The sequence below is a fragment of the Scyliorhinus torazame genome, chromosome 19, assembly GCF_047496885.1.
Source record: "Scyliorhinus torazame isolate Kashiwa2021f chromosome 19, sScyTor2.1, whole genome shotgun sequence".
Classification (NCBI taxonomy): Eukaryota; Metazoa; Chordata; class Chondrichthyes; order Carcharhiniformes; family Scyliorhinidae; genus Scyliorhinus; species Scyliorhinus torazame.
Window position 1 is genome coordinate 44,109,485 of NC_092725.1, and position 21,658 is coordinate 44,131,142.

The window sequence follows — 21,658 nt, forward strand, 5'->3', positions numbered from 1 at the left end:
TCCGGTAGTGAGTTCCAGGCACCCACTACCCTCTGCGTAAAAAACTTGCCTCGTACATCTACTCTAAACGTATTAGTGAGAGGCAGCATGGTTTTGTGAAGGGGAGGTCATGTCTCACTAACTTGATCGAGTTTTTCGAGGAGGTCACCAAGATGATTGATGCAGGTAGGGCAGTGGATGTTGTCTATATGGACTTCAGTAAGGCCTTTGACAAGGTCCCTCATGGTAGACTAGTACAAAAGGTGAAGTCACACGGGATCAAGGGTGAGCTGGCAAGGTGGATACAGAACTGGCTAGGTCATAGAAGGCAGAGAGTAGCAATGGAAGGATGCTTTTCTAATTGGAGGGCTGTGACCAGTGGCGTTCAACAGGGATCAGTGCTGGGACCTTTGCTGTTTGTAGTATATACAAATGATTTGGAGGAAAACGTAACTGGTCTGATTAGTAAGTTTGCAGACGACACAAAGGTTGGTGGAATTGCGGATAGCGATGAGGACTGTCAGAGGTTACAGCGGGATTTAGATTGTTTGGAGACTTGGGCGGAGAGATGGCAGATGGAGTTTAATCTGGACAAATGTGAGGTCTAATGCAGGTAGGGAATATACAGTGAATGGTAGAAGCCTCAAGAGTATTGAAAGTCAAAGAGATCTATGAGTACTGGTCCACAGGTCACTGAAAGGGGCAACACAGGTGGAGAAGGTAGTCAAGAAGGCATAAGGCATGCTTGCCTTCATTGGCCGGGGCATTGAGCATAAGAATTGGCAAGTCATGTTGCAGCTGTATAGAACCTTAGTTAGGCCACACTTGGAGAAGAGTGTTCAATTCTGGTCGCCACACTACCAGAAGGATGTGGAGGCTTTAGAGAGGGTGCAGAAGAGATTTACCAGAATGTTGCCTGGTATGGAGGGCATTAGCTATGAGGAGCGGTTGAATAAACTCGGTTTGTTCTCACTGGAACGAAGGAGGTTGATGGGTGACCTGATAGAGATCTACAAAATTATGAGGGGCATAGACAGAGTGGATAGTCAGAGGCTTTTCCCCAGGGTAGAGGGTCAATTACTAGGGGGCATAAGTTTAAGGTGAGAGGGGCAACGTTTAGAGTAGATGTATGAGGCAAGTTTTTTTTACGCAGAGAGTAGTGGGTGACTGGAACTCTCTACTGGAGGAGGTGGTGGAAGCAGGGACGATAGTGACATTTAAGGGGCATCTTGACAAATCCATGAATAGGATGGGAATAGAGGGATACGGACCCAGGAAGTGTAGAAGATTGTAGTTTAGTCGGGCAGCATGGTCGGCGCGGGCTTGGAGGGCCGAAGGGCCTGTTCCTGTGCTGTACATTTCTTTGTTCTTTGTTGTTCTTTGTTCTTGCCCACCTGTCCAGATCATGCTGTACGATCCCTGCATCTTCGTCACAGTTCGCCCTCCCACCTAATTTGGTATCATCTGCAAACTTTGAGATGCTACATTTTGTTCCCTCTAGTTCGTGCCCTGTGGCACTCCACTGCTTGCCAATTTGAAAAGGACCCATTAATTCCTACTCTTTGTTTCCTCTCTGCCAACCAGTTTTCTATCCACCTTAATACACTTCCCCGAATCCCATGCGCTTTGTTCTTGCACAATAATCTCTTCTGCAGGACTTCGTCAAACGCCTTCTGAAAGTCCAAATATATCACATCGACTAGCTCCCCCTTGTCAACTGTCCACTATTTCCAAAACCACCTCCTTAAGCACTCTGGGATGCAGATTCTCAGGCCCTGAGGATTTATCAGTCTTCAATCCTATCAATTTTCCCAGCACCATTTGTCTACTAATATTGATCTCCCTCAGTTCTTCCCTCTCACTAAACCTTTCATTCTCCAACATTTCTGGTATCTGATTTGTGTCCTCTTTTGTGAAGACAGAACCAAAGTATGTATTCAATTGCTCAGCCATTTCTTTGTCCTTTATTATGCATTCCCCTGTTTCTGTCTACAGGGGGCTTATATTTGTCTTTACCAATCTGTTTCCCTTCCCATATCTATAGAAACTCTTAGTGTTAATCTTTCTGTTCTACAAGCTTACTTCCGTACTGTATTTTCCCCTTCTTAAGCAATCCCTTGGTGCTTCTTCCAAGTCAGACACAGAGTCTCTGGACAAGGTCATCCCAGTGCTGTTGCAAATGATGGATTTGTTTATTGTCATGTGTACCGAGTTACAGTGAAAGGTATTGTTCTGTGTGCCGCACAGACACTTGAATGAAATGAAAATCGCTTATTGTCACAAGTAGGCTTCAAATGAAGTTACTGTGAAAAGCCCCTAGTCGCCATATTCCGGCACCTGTTCAGGAAGGCTGGTATGGGAATTGAACTGTGCTGCTGGCCTGCCTTGGTCAGCTTTCAAAGCCAGCAATTTAGTCCTGTGCTAAACCACATTCCACACATGAAAAGAAAATACATAATAGGACAAACATAAAATACACAATGTAAATACGTAGACACAGGCATCAGGTGAAGCATACGGAGTGTAAGACCATAAGACATAGGAGCACAATTGGCCACTCGGCTCATCGAGTCTGCTCCGCTATTCAATCATTGCCGATATGTTTCTCATCCCCATTCTCCTGCCTTCTCCCCATAACCCCTTATTAATCAAGAACTTTCTATCTCTGTCTTAAAGACACTCAGTGATTTGGCCTCCACAGCCTTCTGCGGCAAAGAGTTCCACAGATTCAACACCCTCAGTCTGAAGAAATTCCTCCTCATCTCTGTTTTAAAGGATCATCCCTTTCGTCTGAGATTGTGTCCTCTGGTTCTAGTTTTTCCTACAAGTGGAAACATCCTCTCCACGTCCACTCTATCCAGACCTCACAGGACCCTGTAAGTTTCAATAAGATCCCTCCTCATCCTTCTAAACTCCAACAAGTACAGACCCAGAGTCCTCAACCGTTCCTCATACGACAAGTTGTTCATTCCAGGGATAATTCTTGTGAACCTCCTCTGGACCCTTTCCAAGTCCAGCACATCCTTCCTTAGATACGGGACCCAAAACTGCTCACAATACTCCAAATGGGGTCTGTCCAGAACCTTATACAACCTCAGAAGTACATCCTTGGTCTTGTATTCTAGCCCTCTTGACATGAATGTTAACATTGCATTTTCCTTCCTAACTGCCGACTGAACCTGCACGTTAACTTTAAGGAAATTGTGAACAAGGACACCTAATTTCTTGGAATGAAGCCCTTGAAGAATATAAAGAAAGTAGGAAGGAACTTAAGGTAGGAGTTAGGAAGGCTAAAAGGAGTCATGAAATGTCATTGGCAAACAGGATTAAGGAAAATCCTAAGCCGTTTTATACATATGTAAAGAGCAAGAGGGTAGCCAGAAAAAAGGTTGGTCCATTCAAGGTATTGGAGCAATATTGGAGGGAACCAGAGAAAATGGGTGATGATACTAAATGAATACTTTGCCTCAGTATTCACCAAAGAGAAAGATTTGGATGATGAGGAGTAGAGTGTGTAGATATTCTGAGTCGTGTTGACATTAATAAAGAAGAGGTGTTGGGCATCTTGAAAAGCATTAAAGTAGATAAGTGCCCAGGGCCTGATGGGATCTACCCCAGAATGGCTAATGGTATGTTGGCCTTCATTGCGAGAGGTTTCAAGTATAGAAGCAGGGATGTGTTGCTGCAATTGTACAGGGCTTTGGTGAGGCCGCACTTGGAGTATTGTAAGCAGTTTTGGTCTCCTTTGCTGAGAAAGGATGTTCTTGCTCTCGAGGGAGTGCAGCAAAGGTTGACCAGACTGATTCCAGGGATGACGGAACTGTCATGTGAGGAGAGAGTGACTAGGTTGCGATTGCTCTCGCTGGAGTTCAGAAGAATGAGGGCGGAATCTCAAAGAGACTCATAAAATTTTAACAGAACTAGACAGGGTAGATGCAGGGAGGATGTTACCAATGATGGGTGTGTCCAGAACCAGGGGTCACAGTCTGAGGATTCAGGGTAATCTATTTCAGACAGAGATAAGGAAACATTTCTTCACACAGAGTGGTGAGCCTGTGGAATTCACCACAGGAAGTAGTTGATGCTAAAACTTTGAATATATTCAAGAGGCGGCTGGATATAGCACTTGGGGAGAATGGGGTCAAAGGCTATGGGGAATCAAGAGGGCTAAAAGGGGTCATGAAATATCTTTAGCAAACAGGGTTAAGGAAAATCCCAAAGCCTTGTATTCATATACAAGGAGCAAGAGGGTAACTAGAGAAAGGGTTGGCCCACTTAAGGACAAAGGAGGAAAGTTATGTGCGGAGTTAGAGAAAACAAGTACTTTGCATCGGTATTCACCGAGGAGAGGGACATGACGGATGTTGAGGTTAGGGATAGATGTTTGATTACTCTAGGTCAAGTCGGACATAAGGAGGGAGGATGTGTTTGGTATTCTAAAAGGCATTAAGGTGGACAAGTCCCCAGGTCCAGATGGGATCTATCCCAGGTTACTGAGGGAAGAGAGAGAGGAAATAGCTGGGGCCTTAACAGATATCTTTGTAGCATCCTTGAACACGGGTGAGGTACCGGAGAACTGGAGAATTGCTAATGTTGTCCCCTTGTTTCAGAAGGGTAGCAGGGATAATTCAGATAATTATAGACCGGTGAGCCTGACATCAGTGGTAGGGAAGCTGCTGGAGAAGATACTGAGAGATAGGATCTATTCCCATTTGGAAGAAAATTGGCTCATCAGTGATAGGCAACATGGCTTTGTGCAGGGAAGGTCATGTCTTACCAACTTAATAGAATTCTTTGAGGAAGTGACAAAGTTGATTGATGAGGGAAGGGCTGTAGATGTCATATACATGGACTTCAGTGAGGCATTTGATAACGTTCCCCATGGTAGGCTGATGGAGAAAGTGAACATAGAACATAGAACATAGAACATAGAACAATACAGCGCAGTACAGGCCCTTCGGCCCACGATGTTGCACCGAAACAAAAGCCATCTAACCTACACTATGCCATTATCATCCATATGTTTATCCAATAAACTTTTAAATGCCCTCAATAAAGTCTCATGGGGTCCAGGATGTACTAGCTAGATGGATAAAGAACTGACAGTGCAACAGGAGACAGGGAGTAGTAGTGGAAGGGAGTTTCTCAAAATGGAGAACTGTGACTAGTGGTGTTCCACAGGGATCTATGCTGGGTCCACTGTTGTTTGTGATATACATAAATGATCTGGAGGAAGGTATAGGTGGTCTGATTAGCAAGTTTGCAGATGACAGTAAGATTGGTGGAGTAGCAGATAGTGAAAGGGACGGTCAGAGAACACAGCAGAATATAGATAGATTGGAGAGTTGGGCGGAGAAATGGCAGATGGAGTTCAATCCGGGCAAATGCGAGGTGATGCATTTTGGAAGTTCCAATTCAAGAGCGAACTATACGGTAAATGAAAAAGCCCTGGGTAAAAGTGATGTGCAGAGAGATCTGGGTGTTCAGGTCCATTGTACCCTGAAGGTGGCTGCGCAGGTCAATAGAGTGGTCACGAAGGCATACGGCATGCTTTCCTTCATCGGAAGGGGTATTGAGTCCAAGAGTTGGCAGGTCATGTTACAGTTGTATAAGACTTTGGTTCACCCACATTTGGAATGCTGCGTGCAGTTCTGGTCGCCACATTACCAAAAGGATGTGGATGCTATGGAGAAGGTGCAGAGGAGGTTCACCAGGATGTTGCCTGGTATGGAGGGCGCTAGCTCTGAAGAGAGGTTGAGTAGATTAGGATTATTTTCATTAGAAAGACAGAGGTTGAGGGGGGACCTCATTGAGGTCTACAAAATCATGAGAAGTATAGACAGGGTGGATAGCAAGAAGCTTTATCCCAGAGTGGGGGACTCAATTACTAGGGGTCACAAGTTCAAGGTGAGAGGGGAAAAGTTGAAGGGAGATATGCGCGGAAAGTTCTTTACGCAGAGGGTGGTGGGTGCCTGGAATGTATTGCCGGGGGAGGTGGTAGAGGCGGGCACGATAGCGTCATTTAAGATGTATCTAGACAGATACATGAAGGGGCATAGAGCAGAGGGATACAGATCCTTAGAAAATAGGTGACAGTTTTAGATAGAGGATCTGGCTTGGAGGGCCGAAGGGCCTGTTCCTGCACTGTAATTTTTCTTTGTTTTTTGACAAAGCAGGATTATGCTATTGAGTTGGATGATCTGCCATGATCGTGATTAATGGCGGAGCAGGCCTTCTCCTGCTCCTATCTATGTAAAATACTGAGGGAGGCAAGGGAGGAAATTGCTGGAGCCTTGACAGTAATCTTTGTATCCTAATTGGCTACAGGTGAAGTTCCAGAGGACTGGAGAGTAGCCACCATGGAGGTGCCCCTTGGGGTCAGATACCTCCACCCCACCTACCAAGACAGCCCCCGCAGCCAGAACGCCGATGTCCTGCCGGGTGGGACCATACGTAACCCACGCCAGCGGGACTCGGCCGAACTCGGCTGGCACTCAGCCCGTCGAGGCGCGGAGATTCGCCAGGGGGGCCACTTTCAACGGTCCCCAACCGGCGCAGCGATCCCGTGGGCGCCCAAGAATCAGCAGGACAGCGTGGCGCAATTCTCCGACCCCCAGCGCGGGGTCGGAGAATCCTGGCCATGGACTCTGCAAGTGCGTACAGTTTAGTTTAAGCAGGTACCATGGTCGGCACAGGCTTGGAGGGCCGAAGGGGCTGTTCCTGTGCTGTATTGTTCTTTGTTCTTCCAGTTCCGAAAAAGAGTCACATTGGACTCGAAACATCAACTCCGCTTCTCTCTCCACAGATGATGACAGACACGCTGGGGTTTTTCGAGCATTTGCTGTTTTTGTTTCTTTTCCATGTCTTACCTGGTTACACACCGGCTTGTATTTCAGGTTGGGCATCTTCAGGATCATCTCAAGTTGGTTAAGGTTGAAGTTGGACACTCCTATAGATCGCACCAGGCCGGCATCCTTGCAGCTTTCCATAATCTACAGGGGAGAAATGGACAACCTAACTTCACGCAGGAAAAGTTAAGCAGAGATTTATTCTGAGGCTTTGAGAGCGTAAACAAGGAACATTTTCGCCACTGGTTGGAAGGTTGATAGAATGCAGAACGAGGCCATTTGGCCCATTGAGTCTGCACCAACCCTCTGAAAGAACACCCCACCCAGGCCCACTCCCTGCCTTATCCCCATAACCCCACCTAACCTGCACATCCCTAGACACTAAGGGGGAATTGATCATGGCCTCCACCTAACTTGCACATCTTTGTACTGTGGGAGGAAACCGGTGCACCCAGAGGAAACCCATGCAGACACGGAGAGAACGTACAAACTCCACACAGACAGTGACCCATGGCCGGAATTGAACACAGGACCCTGGCACTGGGAGGCAGCAGTGCTAAGCGCTGTGCCACCGTGCTGCCCTGAGGGCACAAATTTAAGATAATTGACAAAAGAATCAGGGAGGAGGGGGTGAGGAGATTTTGTTTCTGAACACAGTGAGTTGATGGATCTGGAACCTGAAAGCATGGTGCAGAAACATAGAATTATGGAATTTACAGTGCAGAAGGAGGCCATTTGGCCCATCGAGTCGGCACTGGCCCTTATAAAGAGCACCCTACTCAAGCCCACGTCTCTACCCTATCCCCGTAACCCCCACATAACCTTTTTTGGGGGCACTAAGGGCAATTTAGCATGACCAAACCACTTAACACCTTTGGAGTGTGGGAGGAATCCGTACCACTCGGAGGAAACCCTCGCAGACACGGGGAGAACATGCAGACTCCGTATAGACAGTGACCCAAGCCGGGAATCGAACCTGGGAGTCTGAAGCTGTGAAACAATTGTGCTAACCACTATGCTACCGTGAACCAGCTTCATAATAAAGTTCAAAAGGGAACTGGACGGAAAGTTAAAGGAAACAAACAGCAGAGCTCTGAGAAAAGAGGTGAGTGAGACTAAAACTCCTTCAAAGAGCTAGCACAGACATGATGGCCCAAATGGACTTACTTTCTGCCAATCCTGTGCTTCCCTCTCGCATTTGCTATTCCAGGATTATCATTGCACTCCTGATGATCACAATGTTCCTGTGCTAGCCTCAGAGTCATAGGGTCCACAGCATAGAAAAGGCCCTTCAGCCCATCATGTCTGCGTTGGTCAAAAACAACCAGTTTACCATTCTAATCCCATTTTCCAGCACTTGGTCCATATCCTTGTATGCCTTGGCATCGCAACTGCACATCTAAAAACTTCTTGAATGTTATTAGGGTCTCTGCCTCCTTTCAGGCAGCGAGTTCTCGACTCCCACCACCGTCTGGGTGAAAAGGTTTTTCCTCACATCCCCGCTAAACCTCTTCCCTCATAAACTCCCTGCTCTTAAATGCTACCCGTCGGCTAATAAAGGCAAGTATACCATATGCCTTCTGAACCACTGTATCTACCTGCTGTGCTACCTTAAGGGACCGGCATACAGCGGGACATAGATAGGTTGGAGACTTGGGCAGAGGATTGGCAAATGGAGTTTAATCCGGACAAATGTGAGGTAATGCATTTTGGTAGGTCTAACATAAAGGGGAAATATACCGTAAATGGCAAAACTCTTAGGAATATAGAATGTCAGAGATATCTGGGCGTGCAGGTTCCCAGATCTTTGAAGGTGGCAACACAAGTGGACAAGGTAGTCAAGAAAGCATGTGGGATGCTTGCCTTCATTGTGCGGGGCATCAAGTATACAAATTGGCAAGTCATGCTACAGTTGTATTGAACCTTGGTAAGGCCACACTAAGAATATTGCACACAATTCTGGTCGCCACATTACCAGAAGGATGTGCAGGAATTGGACAGGGTGCAGAGGAGGTTTATCAGGATGTTTCCTGGTCTGGAGGATGTTAGCTATGTGGAGAGGCTGAATAAACTGGACTGTTTTCATTAGAAAGACAGAGGTTGAGGGATGACCTGATAGAGGTCTACAAGATTATGAGGGACATGGATACAGTGCATGGGAAGGCACTCTTTCCAAGGGTGGAGGGGTTAGACATCAGGGGGCATAGGTTTAAAGTCCATGGGGAAACATTTAGGGGGGGGGGGGGGGGGGGGAGAAGATGTGCGAGGCAGTTTTTTATTTTAAAAAAATTTTTACACAGAGGGTGGTGAGCGCCTGGAACACGTTGCCAGCGGAGGTTGTGGAAGCAGATACATTAACGGCGTACAAAAGGCATCTTGACAAACACATGGACTGGATGGGTATAGATGGATACGGCACAAGGAAGTGCTGAGGGTTTTGGCCAAGATTGGTATCATGACCAGTGTAGGCTTCGAGAGCCAAAGGGCCTCTACCTGTGCTGTATTGTTCTTAGTTCTTTGACACTGGTCCCATTTTGGTTCAGTTGCAAACCATTCGCCTTGTCTGTATAAGATTACTGTTGCCAAAAATAGTCCCAATAACCCAGATATCTAAATCCCTCCCTCCTGCACTATTTCTCCAACCATGCGTTAATCCAGAGATTACTACTTTTTGGGTCCTGTTTTTAAATCTATTTCCTAGCTCCCTAAATTCTGCGTGCAGGACCTCATCCCTTTTTCTGCCTATATCGTTAGTACCAGTGTGTACCATGATATCGGTCTGCTTATCCTACCCTTTCAGTATGCCCTGCAGGCATTCAGTGATATCCCTTAAACTGGCACCAGGGAGGGGAACATTCCATTCCGGAGTCTCTTTTGAGGCCACAGAAACGCCTATCTGTCCCCCTTACAATTGAATCCCCTACCGTCAGGTGGATGAACATTTAAGAAATGGGTGATGTCAGTGTGTGGTGGAGCTACGCTGTCTGTCTTTCACTTTCATTTTTGAGCTGGCAGCTGCAGTGTGTTTTTTGGTTTCGTTTTCAGAGGTGGATAGCTGCATTCAAAGCAAGCAGCTGTATAATGATCTCTCTCTCTACAAGCTAAAGAATGTCTTCAGATCATTGATGATTTCAAAGTAATACCAGTTTCTGTAGAGCATTTAAACCTGCTGTCTTTATTTTAAGAAAGATTTAACTTATGGATGTTGTTTGGGAAGTTATTAAGGGTTACCTATAGAATATTGTATTTGGGAAAATATCAGTGTTTGTAGTTGATAAGATGTTTACTGTGTGCTTATAAAATGTTAACTGGATTCATAGAATAAACATTGTTTTAAACATACTTTAGCTCTCTGTTGCACCACTACCTGTAAAGTGGGCCCTTGTGCTCCCCATAACCAAAATCAGAGGTTCTAACCTTACAATCACTGGCAAAAACGTCAGGTTGGGATGAGGAAGATTTATTTTGACTCCGTGCCAAACTCCCCACCTGAAAAGGCATTGGAAGTTTATTTAATTTTAAAAGGGAGTTGAACAACCTACAGGGTTAGGGGGTCACGGTTTAAAAATATGGGGTCACCCGTTGAAGAGAGATGAGGAGAATTTATTTCTCAGACGGTCGTGACTCTCTGGAACTCTCTTCCTCAGAATGGAGTGGAAGCAGAATCTTTGACTATGTTTAAGGCAGAGATGTATAGATTATTGAATAACAAGGGGGTGAAAGGTTTTCAGGGGTAGACGGGAGGTTCCTCTCAGATCAGCCATGACTTTATGAATGGTGGAGCAGGTTCGAAATCTGTATGTTTGCAACATTATGGACAAAAAAAAGTGGTGTGGGGTTACAAATCTAAGCACAAACATTCTTTCAAAGTGCTAGTAGACATAAAGGCACAAATGACCTTGTCCTGTGCTGTTAGTTTCTATGATTCTATGATTTAATTTGTTCCAGCTCACAGATCACAATCATTTACCAACCCAGGACACAAGGTTCAATTCAATTTGCTCTCATTTTTTAAAGTGTTCTGTAGTCTGTGTGGAAACTCTCCTGTTCTCCATCACAGCAGCTTCAATGACGAGTCAGATATAATCTACCTTTCATAGTCTCCTGGTGACTCTAATCAGCTCACACTTGGTCCAAGTGCTCAGTCATTGGGCCTAAATTTTCCAGTCTGTCTGCTGTGGGGATCGTCGCAGGCGAGATGCAGAACTTAACAGACCAGCAAAAAGTTTTGATTCCTGATTAGCAAGAAGGTGAAAGGTTAGAGGGGGTTGGCAGGAATGTGGGGTTGAGGTTATAATCAGATCAGCCATGATCTTATTGAATGGGGAAGCAAGCTCGAGGGGCTGAATGACCTACTCCTGCTCCTAATTCATACGTTTGTATTCGTAATTCCGAATTTTTATTTTGGCTGGGAATTTCCATCCCTTAGTGGGCCCGTCAAGAAATCCCTGCTTCTGTAGGAAGGATGTGATTGCAAGAGAAAGGGTGCAGAGGAGATTCACCAGGATGTTGCCAGGGCTGGAGTGTTTTACCTATGAAGAGAGACTGGATAGGCTTGGGTTGTTTTCCTTAGAGCAGAGAAGGTTGAGGGGTGGATCTGATTGAGGTGTATAAAAGTATGAGGGACATAGGTAGGGTGAACCGCAAGGTGCTTTTCCCCTTAATGGAGGGATCAATAAACAGGGGACATAGAATTAAGATACGGGGCAGAAGGTTTAGAGGAGATATGAGGGAAAACCTTTTCACCCGGTGGGTGATGGGAATCTGGAACTCACTGGCTGAAAGAGTGGTAGAGGCGGAAACTTTTAAGTATTTAAATAAGCACTAGAAACACCATAGCATACAAGGCAATGGGTCAACAGCTGGGAAATGGGATTAGAGTCGATAGGGGTTGAATGGTTGGTGTGCACAGAATGGGCCAAAGGGTCTCTTTCCGTGCAGTAAAAAATTATATGACTATATGGCTCTAAGTCTCTGGTCATAGAGTTGAAAAACTTCCCGCAATTGGTGTTCTGGTCTCACACTCTCTTCTTAACTAATGGAATGACACTGACAACTTTACATTCTCAAGACTGAAAAATTGGAATTAATCAGCAATACTCTCCCGATTTATTTTAATACCTTAATAATAATAATAAAAATCTTTATTGTCACAAGTTAGGCTTACTGTGAAAAGTACACAGAGGGAGAATTCAGAATGTCCAAATTACTAGCACGTCTTTCGGGGCTAGTGGGAGAAAACCAGAGGAAACCCACGCAGACACAGGGAGAACGTGCAGACTCTGCACAGGCAGTGACGCAGCTGGGACCCTGGCACTGTGAAGCCACAGTGCTAACCACTGTGCTACCATGCTACCCTGGAATACATCTGATCCTGGAGATTTGTCTCTCTGAAGGTCCATTAGTATCTCCACTACCGATTTAAAAAAATAAACTATATGTGTCAACTGCTCTGCTAGACTTATTCCCATCAATTATGTGGGGAGGCAGTGATGTAGTGGTATTGTTACTGGACTAGTAATCCAGAGACCTGGGGTAATGCTCTGGGGACCCGAGTTCGAATCCAAGCGGGGTAGATGGTGAAATTTGAATTCAATAAAAAAGAAATTGGAATTAAAAGTCCAATGTCCACCATGAAAAAAATCTGGTTCCCATCTGGTTCACTAATATCCTTCAGGGAAGAAAATCTGTTATGCTTACCCATGTGACTCCCGACCCAGCAAATGTGGTCGACTCTTAAAATACCCTCAGGGATAGGCCTAAGTGCTGGCCCAGCAAGTGATGCCCATATCCCATAAACGAATAACGAAATTATGCTCACTACAAGAAAGAAATCTTAAGGATTTGGAAATGTAAGCAACTCTTCATACTGAACAACTCATAAGATTCTTCCCACTTCTTGAGAGCAAATGGGAATGGGCATTAATGCTAGCCTAGCCCGCACCACGTGAAAGGATAAATAAAACGATCGATTTTTACTTTATGATTTTTGACATTATGAATATTTCTAATTAGCAAGAATAATTCTACTTCTGACAGTAAGTACCCACCGCCCAAGTTGCACAGATATCCACATCGTCCAGAAGAATCTTTCCATCCGCGTCCTCAGGAAACAAGTCCTTTTCACTTGGCTGCAAGAAGCAACAACAACTTGTATTTATATAGTGCCTCCACCACAGCAAAGCCACCCAAGGTGCTTAAACAAGACGGTGATGAATTTTAAAATGTTGACCCCGAGGTAGATAAGGTGATACCAGACATAGATGACAAAAAAAGCTTGGAACTAGAGGCAGGCTTTAAGAAGCTCATAAAGAAAGGGAGAAATGGTTAACATGGAGAAGAAAGGTCACAGTCTAAAGTCATTTCACTCAATGTTGAGTTTGAAGGCTGCAACGTACCTAGGTGCTGTTCCTCCAGTTTGCATCAGGTGTGGATGGAGCATTACAACATATTAACCCCTTTTTTATATCTCATATATTTTGTCTCAATGCAAAACACTCCTTTCCCCCTTTTCTGCACCACACACCTGGTTGTCTATCTCTTGTTCTTAAGATTGCAGATATGAGGAAACATTGAATAGGCTGGGGTTGATTCCCTTGGAAGAGGAGGCCAAGGGGAGATTAGATTGTGATATACAAAATTTTGCAGAGCCTGAATCGAGTGGATGGGAAGGGCCTATTTACTTCAGCGGAGAGATCAGTGATTAGGTGGTATAGATTTAAAGTGATTCGTGGAAGGACTGGGGGGAGATGAGGAATGTTTTGTTCACCCAGAGGTCCAGGACTCACTGTCAGAAAAGGTTGGTAGATGCAGAAAACCCTCAACTCATTTAAGAAGTATCTGGATTTGCACCTCGACTGCTGTAACCTGCATGGCTATAGACCAAATGCTGGAAAGTGGGAGTAGGCTGGGTGGCTTGTTTAATTGGTCAATGCAGATTAGATGGACAGAATGGCCTCTTTCTGTGCATCTAAGTTTCAATGTGGGACTTGATGCTGTGTTTGTGAATTATATTGTCATGGATAAGGTGCAAATGAGGAATAGAAGGGGGGCAAGGATAGGACACCAGGAATAGTGATGCAGAAGCAAGAAGAGGAACCATTGCGGGTGACTCTCTGACTGTTATTAGATAGATCTGAGTAAGTATAAACTCACCTAGCCAGACCACGGTAGATGGGCGATGTAGGACGATGGTGTTGTCTGCTAGCGCTGTTGGGGAGGGTTTAAACTAATGTGGCAGGGGGGTAGAAACCAATGCAAGAATTCAGAGGATAGTAAAGAGGAGATAGAAACAAAAGCTAGTAAGGAGAAAAATAGAAGGCAGAGAAACAAATTGAACTGCCTATTATGGCAGGGGGGTGGGAACCAGAGCAGGTCAGCGGGAGAATTAACTGAGGGAGACTAAGGCCACTAAGATTACAAAGAACAAAACAGCACAGGAACAGGCATTTTGGCCCACCAAGCCTGCACCGACCATGGTACCTGCCTAAACTAAAACCGTCTGCACTTACGGAGTCCGTATCCTTCCATTCCCACCCTATTCAGTTCTCCCGGTGAGCCAGAGAAGACACAGCCAGAGTGCGGCACATCGAAGAGTAAGATTGGGAATTTGAAGCTAGGTGGGAATTGAATTGAAAAGAATTGGTAATTTTTAAATTTCAGGAATTTAATTTAATCTAGAAATTGTGCAGTGAAGTTTAACAAGGGGCTTCCCCACCCACTCACATAACTGATTGGCAGTTAACGGTCAGTCACCTTAGGCACTGATTGGAGCTACTTTGATCTAACATTAGCAGGTGGGGGGAGTCATCGCAGGCCAATTTAAATGAGCAATTTGAAATTCATTTCCAGTAATTTTTATCCCTGGTAAGCAGTTTTTTGTTTCATTTGTTTATTTTTTTTCTTTTGTTTTTTGGCAGTCATAGAACAAAGAACAAAGAACAAAGAAATGTACAGCACAGGAACAGGCCCTTCGGCCCTCCAAGCTCGTGCCGACCATGCTACCCGACTAAACTACAATCTTCTGCACTTCCTGGGTCCGTATCCCTCTATTCATGTATTTGTCAAGATGCCCCTTAAATGTCACTATCGTCCCTGCTTCCACCACCTCCTCCGGTAGCGAGTTCCAGGCACCCACTACCCTCTGCGTAAAAAACTTGCCTCGTACATCTACTCTAAACCTTACCCCTCTCACCTTAAACCTATGCCCCCTAGTAATTGACCCCTCTACCCCGGGGAAAAGCCTCTGATTACCCACTCTGTCTATGCCCCTCATAATTTTGTAGACCTCTATCAGGTCTCCCCTCAACCTCCTTCGTTCCAGTGAGAACAAACCGAGTTTATTCAACCGCTCCTCATAGCTAATGCCCTCCATACCAGGCAACATTCTGGTAAATCTCTTCTGCCCTCTCGAAAGCCTCCACATCCTTCTGGTAGTGTGGCGACCAGAATTGAACACTATACTCCAAGTGTGGCCTAACTAAGGTTCTATACAGCTGCAACATGACTTGCCAATTCTTATACTCAATGCCCCGGCCAATGAAGGCAAGCATGCCGTATGCCTTCTTGACTACCTTCTCCACCTGTGTTGCCCCTTTCAATGACCTGTGGACCTGTACTCCTAGATCTCTTTGACTTTCAATACTCTTGAGGGTTCTACCATTCACTGTATATTCCCTACCTGCATTAGACCTTCCAAAATGCATGACCTCACATTTGTCCGGATTAAACTCCATCTGCCATCTCTCCGCCCAAGTCTCCAAACAATCTAAATCCTGCTGTATCCTCTGACAGTCCTCATCGCTATTCGCAATTCCACCAACCTTTGTGTCGTCTGCAAACTTACTAATCAGACCAGTTACATTTTCCTCCAAATCATTTATATATACTACAAAGAGCAAAGGTCCCAGCACTGATCCCTATGGAACACCACTGGTCACAGTCCTCCAATTAGAAAAGCATCCTTCCATTGCTACTCTCTGCCTTCTATGACCTAGCCAGTTCTGTATCAACCTTGCCAGCTCACCCCTGATCCCGTGTGACTTCACCTTTTGTACTAGTCTACCATGAGGGACCTTGTCAAAGGCCTTACTGAAGTCCATATAGACAACATCCACTGCCCTACCTGCATCAATTATCTTAGTGACCTCCTCGAAAAACTCTATCAAGTTAGTGAGACACGACCTCCCCTTCACAAAACCATGCTGCCTCTCACTAATACGTCCATTTGCTTCCAAATGGGAGTAGATCCTGTCTCGAAGAATTCTCTCCAGTAATTTCCCTACCACTGAAGTAAGGCTCACCGGCCTGTAGTTCCCTGGATTATCCTTGCTACCCTTCTTAAACAGAGGAACAACATTGGCTATTCTCCAGTCCTCCGGGACATTCCCTGAAGACAGTGAGGATCCAAAGATTTCTGTCAAGGCCTCAGCAATTTCCTCTCCAGCCTCCTTCAGTATTCTGGGGTAGATCCCATCAGGCCCTGGGGACTTATCTACCTTAATATTTTTTAAGACACCCAACACCTCGTCTTTTTGGAATCTCAATGTGACCCAGGCTATCTACACACCCTTCTCCAGACTCAACATCTACCAATTCCTTCTCTTTGGTGAATACTGATGCAAAGTATTCATTTAGTACCTCGCCCATTTCCTCTGGCTCCACACATAGATTCCCTTGCCTATCCTTCAGTGGGCCAATCCTTTCCCTGGCTACCCTCTTGCTTTTTATGTACGTGTAAAAAGCCTTGGGATTTTCCTTAACCCTATTTGACAATGACTTTTCATGACCGCTTCTAGCCCTCCTGACTAGTTGCTTAAGTTCCTTCCTACTTTCCTCATATTCCACGCAGGCTTCGTCTGTTCCCAGCCTTTTAGCCCTGACAAATGCCTCCTTTTTCTTTTTGACAAGGCCTACATTATCTCTCGTTATCCAAGGTTCCCAGAAAATTGCCGTATTTATCCTTCTTCCTCACAGGAACATGCTGGTCCTGAATTCCTTTCAACTGACACGTGAAAGCCTCCCACATGTCAGATGTTGATTTGCCCTCAAACATCCACCCCCAATCTATGTTCTTCAGTTCCCGCCTAATATTGTTATAATTAGCCTTCCCCCAATTTAGCACATTCATCCTAGGACCACTCTTATCCTTGTCCACCAGTACTTTAAAACTTACTGAATTGTGGTCACTGTTACCGAAATTCTCCCCTACTGAAACATCTACCACCTGGCCGGGCTCATTCCCCAATACCAGGTCCAGTACCGCCCCTTCCCTAGTTGGACTGTCTACATATTGTTTTAAGAAGCCCTCCTGGATGCTCCTTACAAACTCCGCCCCGTCTAAGCCCCTGGCACTAAGTGTGTCCCAGTCAATATTGGGGAAGTTGAAGTCTCCCATCACCACAACCCTGTTGTTTTTACTCTTTTCCAAAATCTGTCTACCTATCTGCTCCTCTATCTCCCGCTGGCTGTCGGGAGGCCTGTAGTAAACCCCCAACATTGTGACTGCACCCGTCTTATTCCTGATCTCTACCCATATAGCCTCACTGCCCTCTGAGGTGTCCTCCCGCAGTACAGCTGCGATATTCTCCCGAACCAGTAGCGCAACTCCGCCTCCCCTTTTACATCCCCCTCTATCCCGCCTGAAACATCTAAATCCTGGAACGTTTAGCTGCCAATCCTGCCCTTCCCTCAACCAGGTCTCTGTAATGGCAACAACATCATAGTTCCAAGTACTAATCCAAGCTCTAAGTTCATCTGCCTTACCCGTAATACTTCTTGCATTAAAACATATGCACTTCAGGCCACCAGACCCGCTGTGTTCAGCAACTTCTCCCTGTCTGCTCTGCCTCAGAGCCCCACTGTCCCTATTCCCTAGTTCTCCCTCAATGCTCTCACCTTCTGACCTATTGCTCCCGTGCCCACCCCCACAGTTGATAAGATGTTTACTGTGTGTTTATAAAATGTTAACTGGATTCATAGAATAAACATTGTTTTGTTCAAAAATACTTAAGATCTCTGTTGCATAACATTTGGAAAGTGGGCCCTTGTGCTCCTCATAACCAAAATCTAGGTGAACTCCATGATATACTTTGGTGTTCTCTAAACCCTGGCCCATAACAGCATTGTAGTTGTATAAGTTAACCTAAGGTTTAAGATATGGCAGGAGATTCCAGATCACTGTCGTGCTCCTTGTGTCCGGGTGGGATAGGGGAGCTGAGTCCACAAAAGATCAGCCATGATTTCATTGAATAGCAGAACAGGCTCAAAGGGTCAGGTGGCCTACTCCTAGTTCTTATTTGTCTAGCTGTGCCTTACAGGCCGCTATCGTACTTGCTCCACCACCTTCCCAGGCAGCACATTCCATATTTGGACAGCACGGTAGCATTGTGGATAGCACAATTGCTTCACAGCTCCAGGGTCCCAGGTTCAATTCCGGCTTGGGTCACTGTCTGTACGGAGTCTGCACATCCTCCCTGTGTGTGCGTGGGTTTCCTCCGGGTGCTCCGGTTTCCTCCCACAATCCAAAGGTGTGCAGGTTAGGTGGATTGGCCATGATCAATTGACCTGAGTGTCCAAAATTGCCCTTAGTGTTGGGTGGGGTTACTGGGTTATGGGGATAGGGTGGAAGTGTTGACCTTGGGTAGGGTGCTCTTTCCAAGAGCCGGTTTAGACTCGACGAGCCGAATGGCCTCCTTCTGCACTGTAAATTTTATGATAATCTATGACATATTACCACTCTCAGTACATTACCTCACACTTGTCTGGATTAAACTCCATCTGCCATTTCTCCGCTCAAGACTCCAAACAGTTTTTATCTTGCTGTATCCTCTGAAAATCCTCTTCACTATCCGCAACTCCACCAATTTGTATGTCGTCTGCGAACTTACTAATCAGACCAACTACATTTTCTTCCAAATCATTTATAAACACCACGAACAACAAAGGCCCCAGATCTGATCCCTGTGGAACGCTGCTAGTCACAGCCTTCCATTCAGAAAAGCACCCTTCTACTGCTACCCTCGGTCTTCTGTGCCCAAGCTAGTTCTGTATCCAACTTGCCAGCTCTCCCCTGATCTCGTGTGACTTCATCTTTTGTACCAATCTACCATGAGATGCCTTGTTAAGAGGAAGAGCAGGCAAGGAGTGGTTGTTCAACGCAGCAGGGCTGGTGGGCTGAATTGCATTAGTTTCAATGTGTGGGGTATTTCAGGTAAGACAGATGAAAAATGGAAGATGGAGTTTAACCCTGATAAGTAGGACAAATTTGAATGCGGATTACAGGGTCAACAGCAGGGTTCTGAGGAATGTGGAGGAACAGAGAGATCTTGGGTTCATGTCCACAGATCTCTGAAGGTTGCCACTCAAGTGGATAGAGCCGTGAAGAAGGCCGATAGTGTGATAGCATTTATTCATGGGGAGCTTAAGAGCCATGGGGTTATGCTGCAACTGTACAGGACACTGGTGAGACCACATAAGAACTAGGAGCAGGAGTAGTCCATCTGGCCCCTCGAGTCTGCTCCGCTATTCAATTAGATCATGGCTGATCTTTTGTGGACTCAGCTCCACTTTCCGGCCCGAACACCATAACACTTAATCCCTTTATTCTTCAAAAAACTATCTTTATCTTAAAAACATTTAATGAAGGAGCCTCAACTGATTCACTGGGCAAGGAATTCCATAACTTCACAACCCTTTGGGTGAAGAAGTTCCTCCTAAACTCAGTCCTAAATCTACTTCCCCTTATTTTGAGGCTGTGCCCCCTAGTTCTGCTTTCACCTGCCTGCATCTATCTTATCTATGCCCTTCATAATTTTATATGTTTCTATAAGATCCCCCCCGCATCCTTCTAAATTCCAACAAGTACAGTCCCAGTCTACTCAACCTCTCCTCGTAATCCAACACCTACAGCTCTGGGATTAACCTAGTGAATCTCCTCTGCACACCCTCCAGTGCCAGTACATCCTTTCTCAGGTAAGGAGACCAAAACTGAACACAATACTCCAGCTGTGGCCTCACTAACACCTTATACAATTGCAGCATAACCTCCCTAGTCTTAAACTCCATCACTCTAGCAATGAAGGACAAAATTCCATTTGCCTTCTTAATCACCTGTTGCACCTGTAAACCACCTTTTTGCGACTCATGCACTAGCACACCCAGGTCTCTCTGCACAGCAGCATGTTTTAATATTTTATCATTTAACCCTTTTTTTGTTATTCCTACCAAAATGGATAACCTCACATTTGTCAACATTGTATTCTATCTGCCAGACCCTAGCAGATTGTGGGCCCACCACTGATCCCACTAGCTCCTGATTGCCAACCAGAGAAACACCCATTAATCCCCACTCTTTTCTTTCTATTAATTAACCAATCCTCTATCCATGCTACTACTTTACCCTTAATGACATGCATCGTTATCTTATGCAGCAATCTTTTGTGTGGCACCTTGTCAAAGGCTTTCTGGAAATCCAGATATACCACATCCATTGGCTCCCCGTTATCTACCGCACTGGTAATGTCCTCAAAAAATTCCGCTAAATTAGTTAGGCACGACCTGCCCTTTAAGAACCCATGCTGCGTCTGCCCAATGGGACAATTTCCATGCAGATGCCTCGCTATTTCTTCCTTGATGATAGATTCCAGCATCTTTCATACTACCGAAGTTTTGCACAGGGCTAAATCGCTGGCTTTGAAAGCAGACAAGGCAGGCCAGCAGCACGGTTCAATTCCCGTAACAGCCTCCCCGAACAGGCGGTGGAATGTGGCAACTAGGGGCTTTTCACCGTAACTTCGTTTGAAGCCTACTTGTGACAATAAGCGATTTTCATTACATTTCATTTCAAACTCACTGGCCTATAATTACCCGCTTTCTGCCTACCTCCTTTTTTAAACAGTGGTGTCACGTTTGCTAATTTCCAATCCGCCGGGACCACCCCAGAGTCTCGTGAATTTTGGTAAATTATCACGAGTTCATTTGCAATTTCCCTAGCCATCTCATTTAGCACTCTGGGATGCATTCCATTAGGGCCAGGAGACTAGTCTACCTTTAGCGCCATTAGCTTGCCTATCACTACCTCCTTAGTGATAACAATCACCTCAAGGTCCTCACTGTCGTGTTGGGTGTTCTGATGTAAACAATCCAACACGGCTGGAGATGGTGTAACTCAATTTTATTAACTACTGATTGTAACAACACACTGCTAACTTGGGTACGTGCATTACCAGCTAATCTGTGGACCCTGCCCTATCACTATCTGGGTGAGGCACTCAGCACATGGTGAATGTCTGAGTGGCAGGCTCTGAGCTCGGTGCTCTGAGCTGGCTGATGCTAGAATGAGCGGGAACTGTAGTGTCCCCTGTTTTTATAGTGCATGTGCTCTCACTGGTGATTGGCTGCGATGTTGTGTGTGTGCTGGTTGGTCCTACTGCATGTCCATCAGTGTGTGTGTGATTGCACCATGATATGCTGATCTAATATCATGACACTCACCTGGTCTAGCCTCATTTCTATCAGTCACTGGCATGTTATGTATGTCTTCCACTGTGAAGATCGACCCAAAAAACCTGTTCAGTTCCTCAGCCATTTCCTCATCTCCCATCTCATCCTCTAAAGGACCAATATTTACCTTAGCCACTCCTTTTTGTTTTATACATTTGCAGAAATTTTACTATCTGTTTTTATATTCTGAGCAAGTTTACTCTCATAATCTATCTTACTCTTCTTTATAGCTTTTTTAGTAGCTTTCTGTTGCCCCCTTGCACCCTAAAGATTTCCCAGTCCTCTAGTCTCCCACTAATCGTTGCCACTTTGTATGCTTTTTCCTTCAA

At 45.4% G+C, this 21,658-nt stretch overlaps 1 protein-coding gene across 1 annotated transcript in view; it reads right to left on the reverse strand.

Moving 5' to 3' along the window:
* Positions 1 to 21,658, reverse strand: part of LOC140396104 (aldo-keto reductase family 1 member C1-like) — an 83,513-nt gene that overhangs the window by 42,718 nt on the left and 19,137 nt on the right. The window contains exons 2-3 of the mRNA XM_072484217.1: positions 12,878 to 12,958; positions 6,849 to 6,971 (exon numbers count right to left, since the gene is read on the reverse strand). Coding sequence (XP_072340318.1) covers positions 6,849 to 6,971; positions 12,878 to 12,958 — 204 coding nt within the window. The remainder of the gene's footprint in view (positions 1 to 6,848; positions 6,972 to 12,877; positions 12,959 to 21,658) is intronic.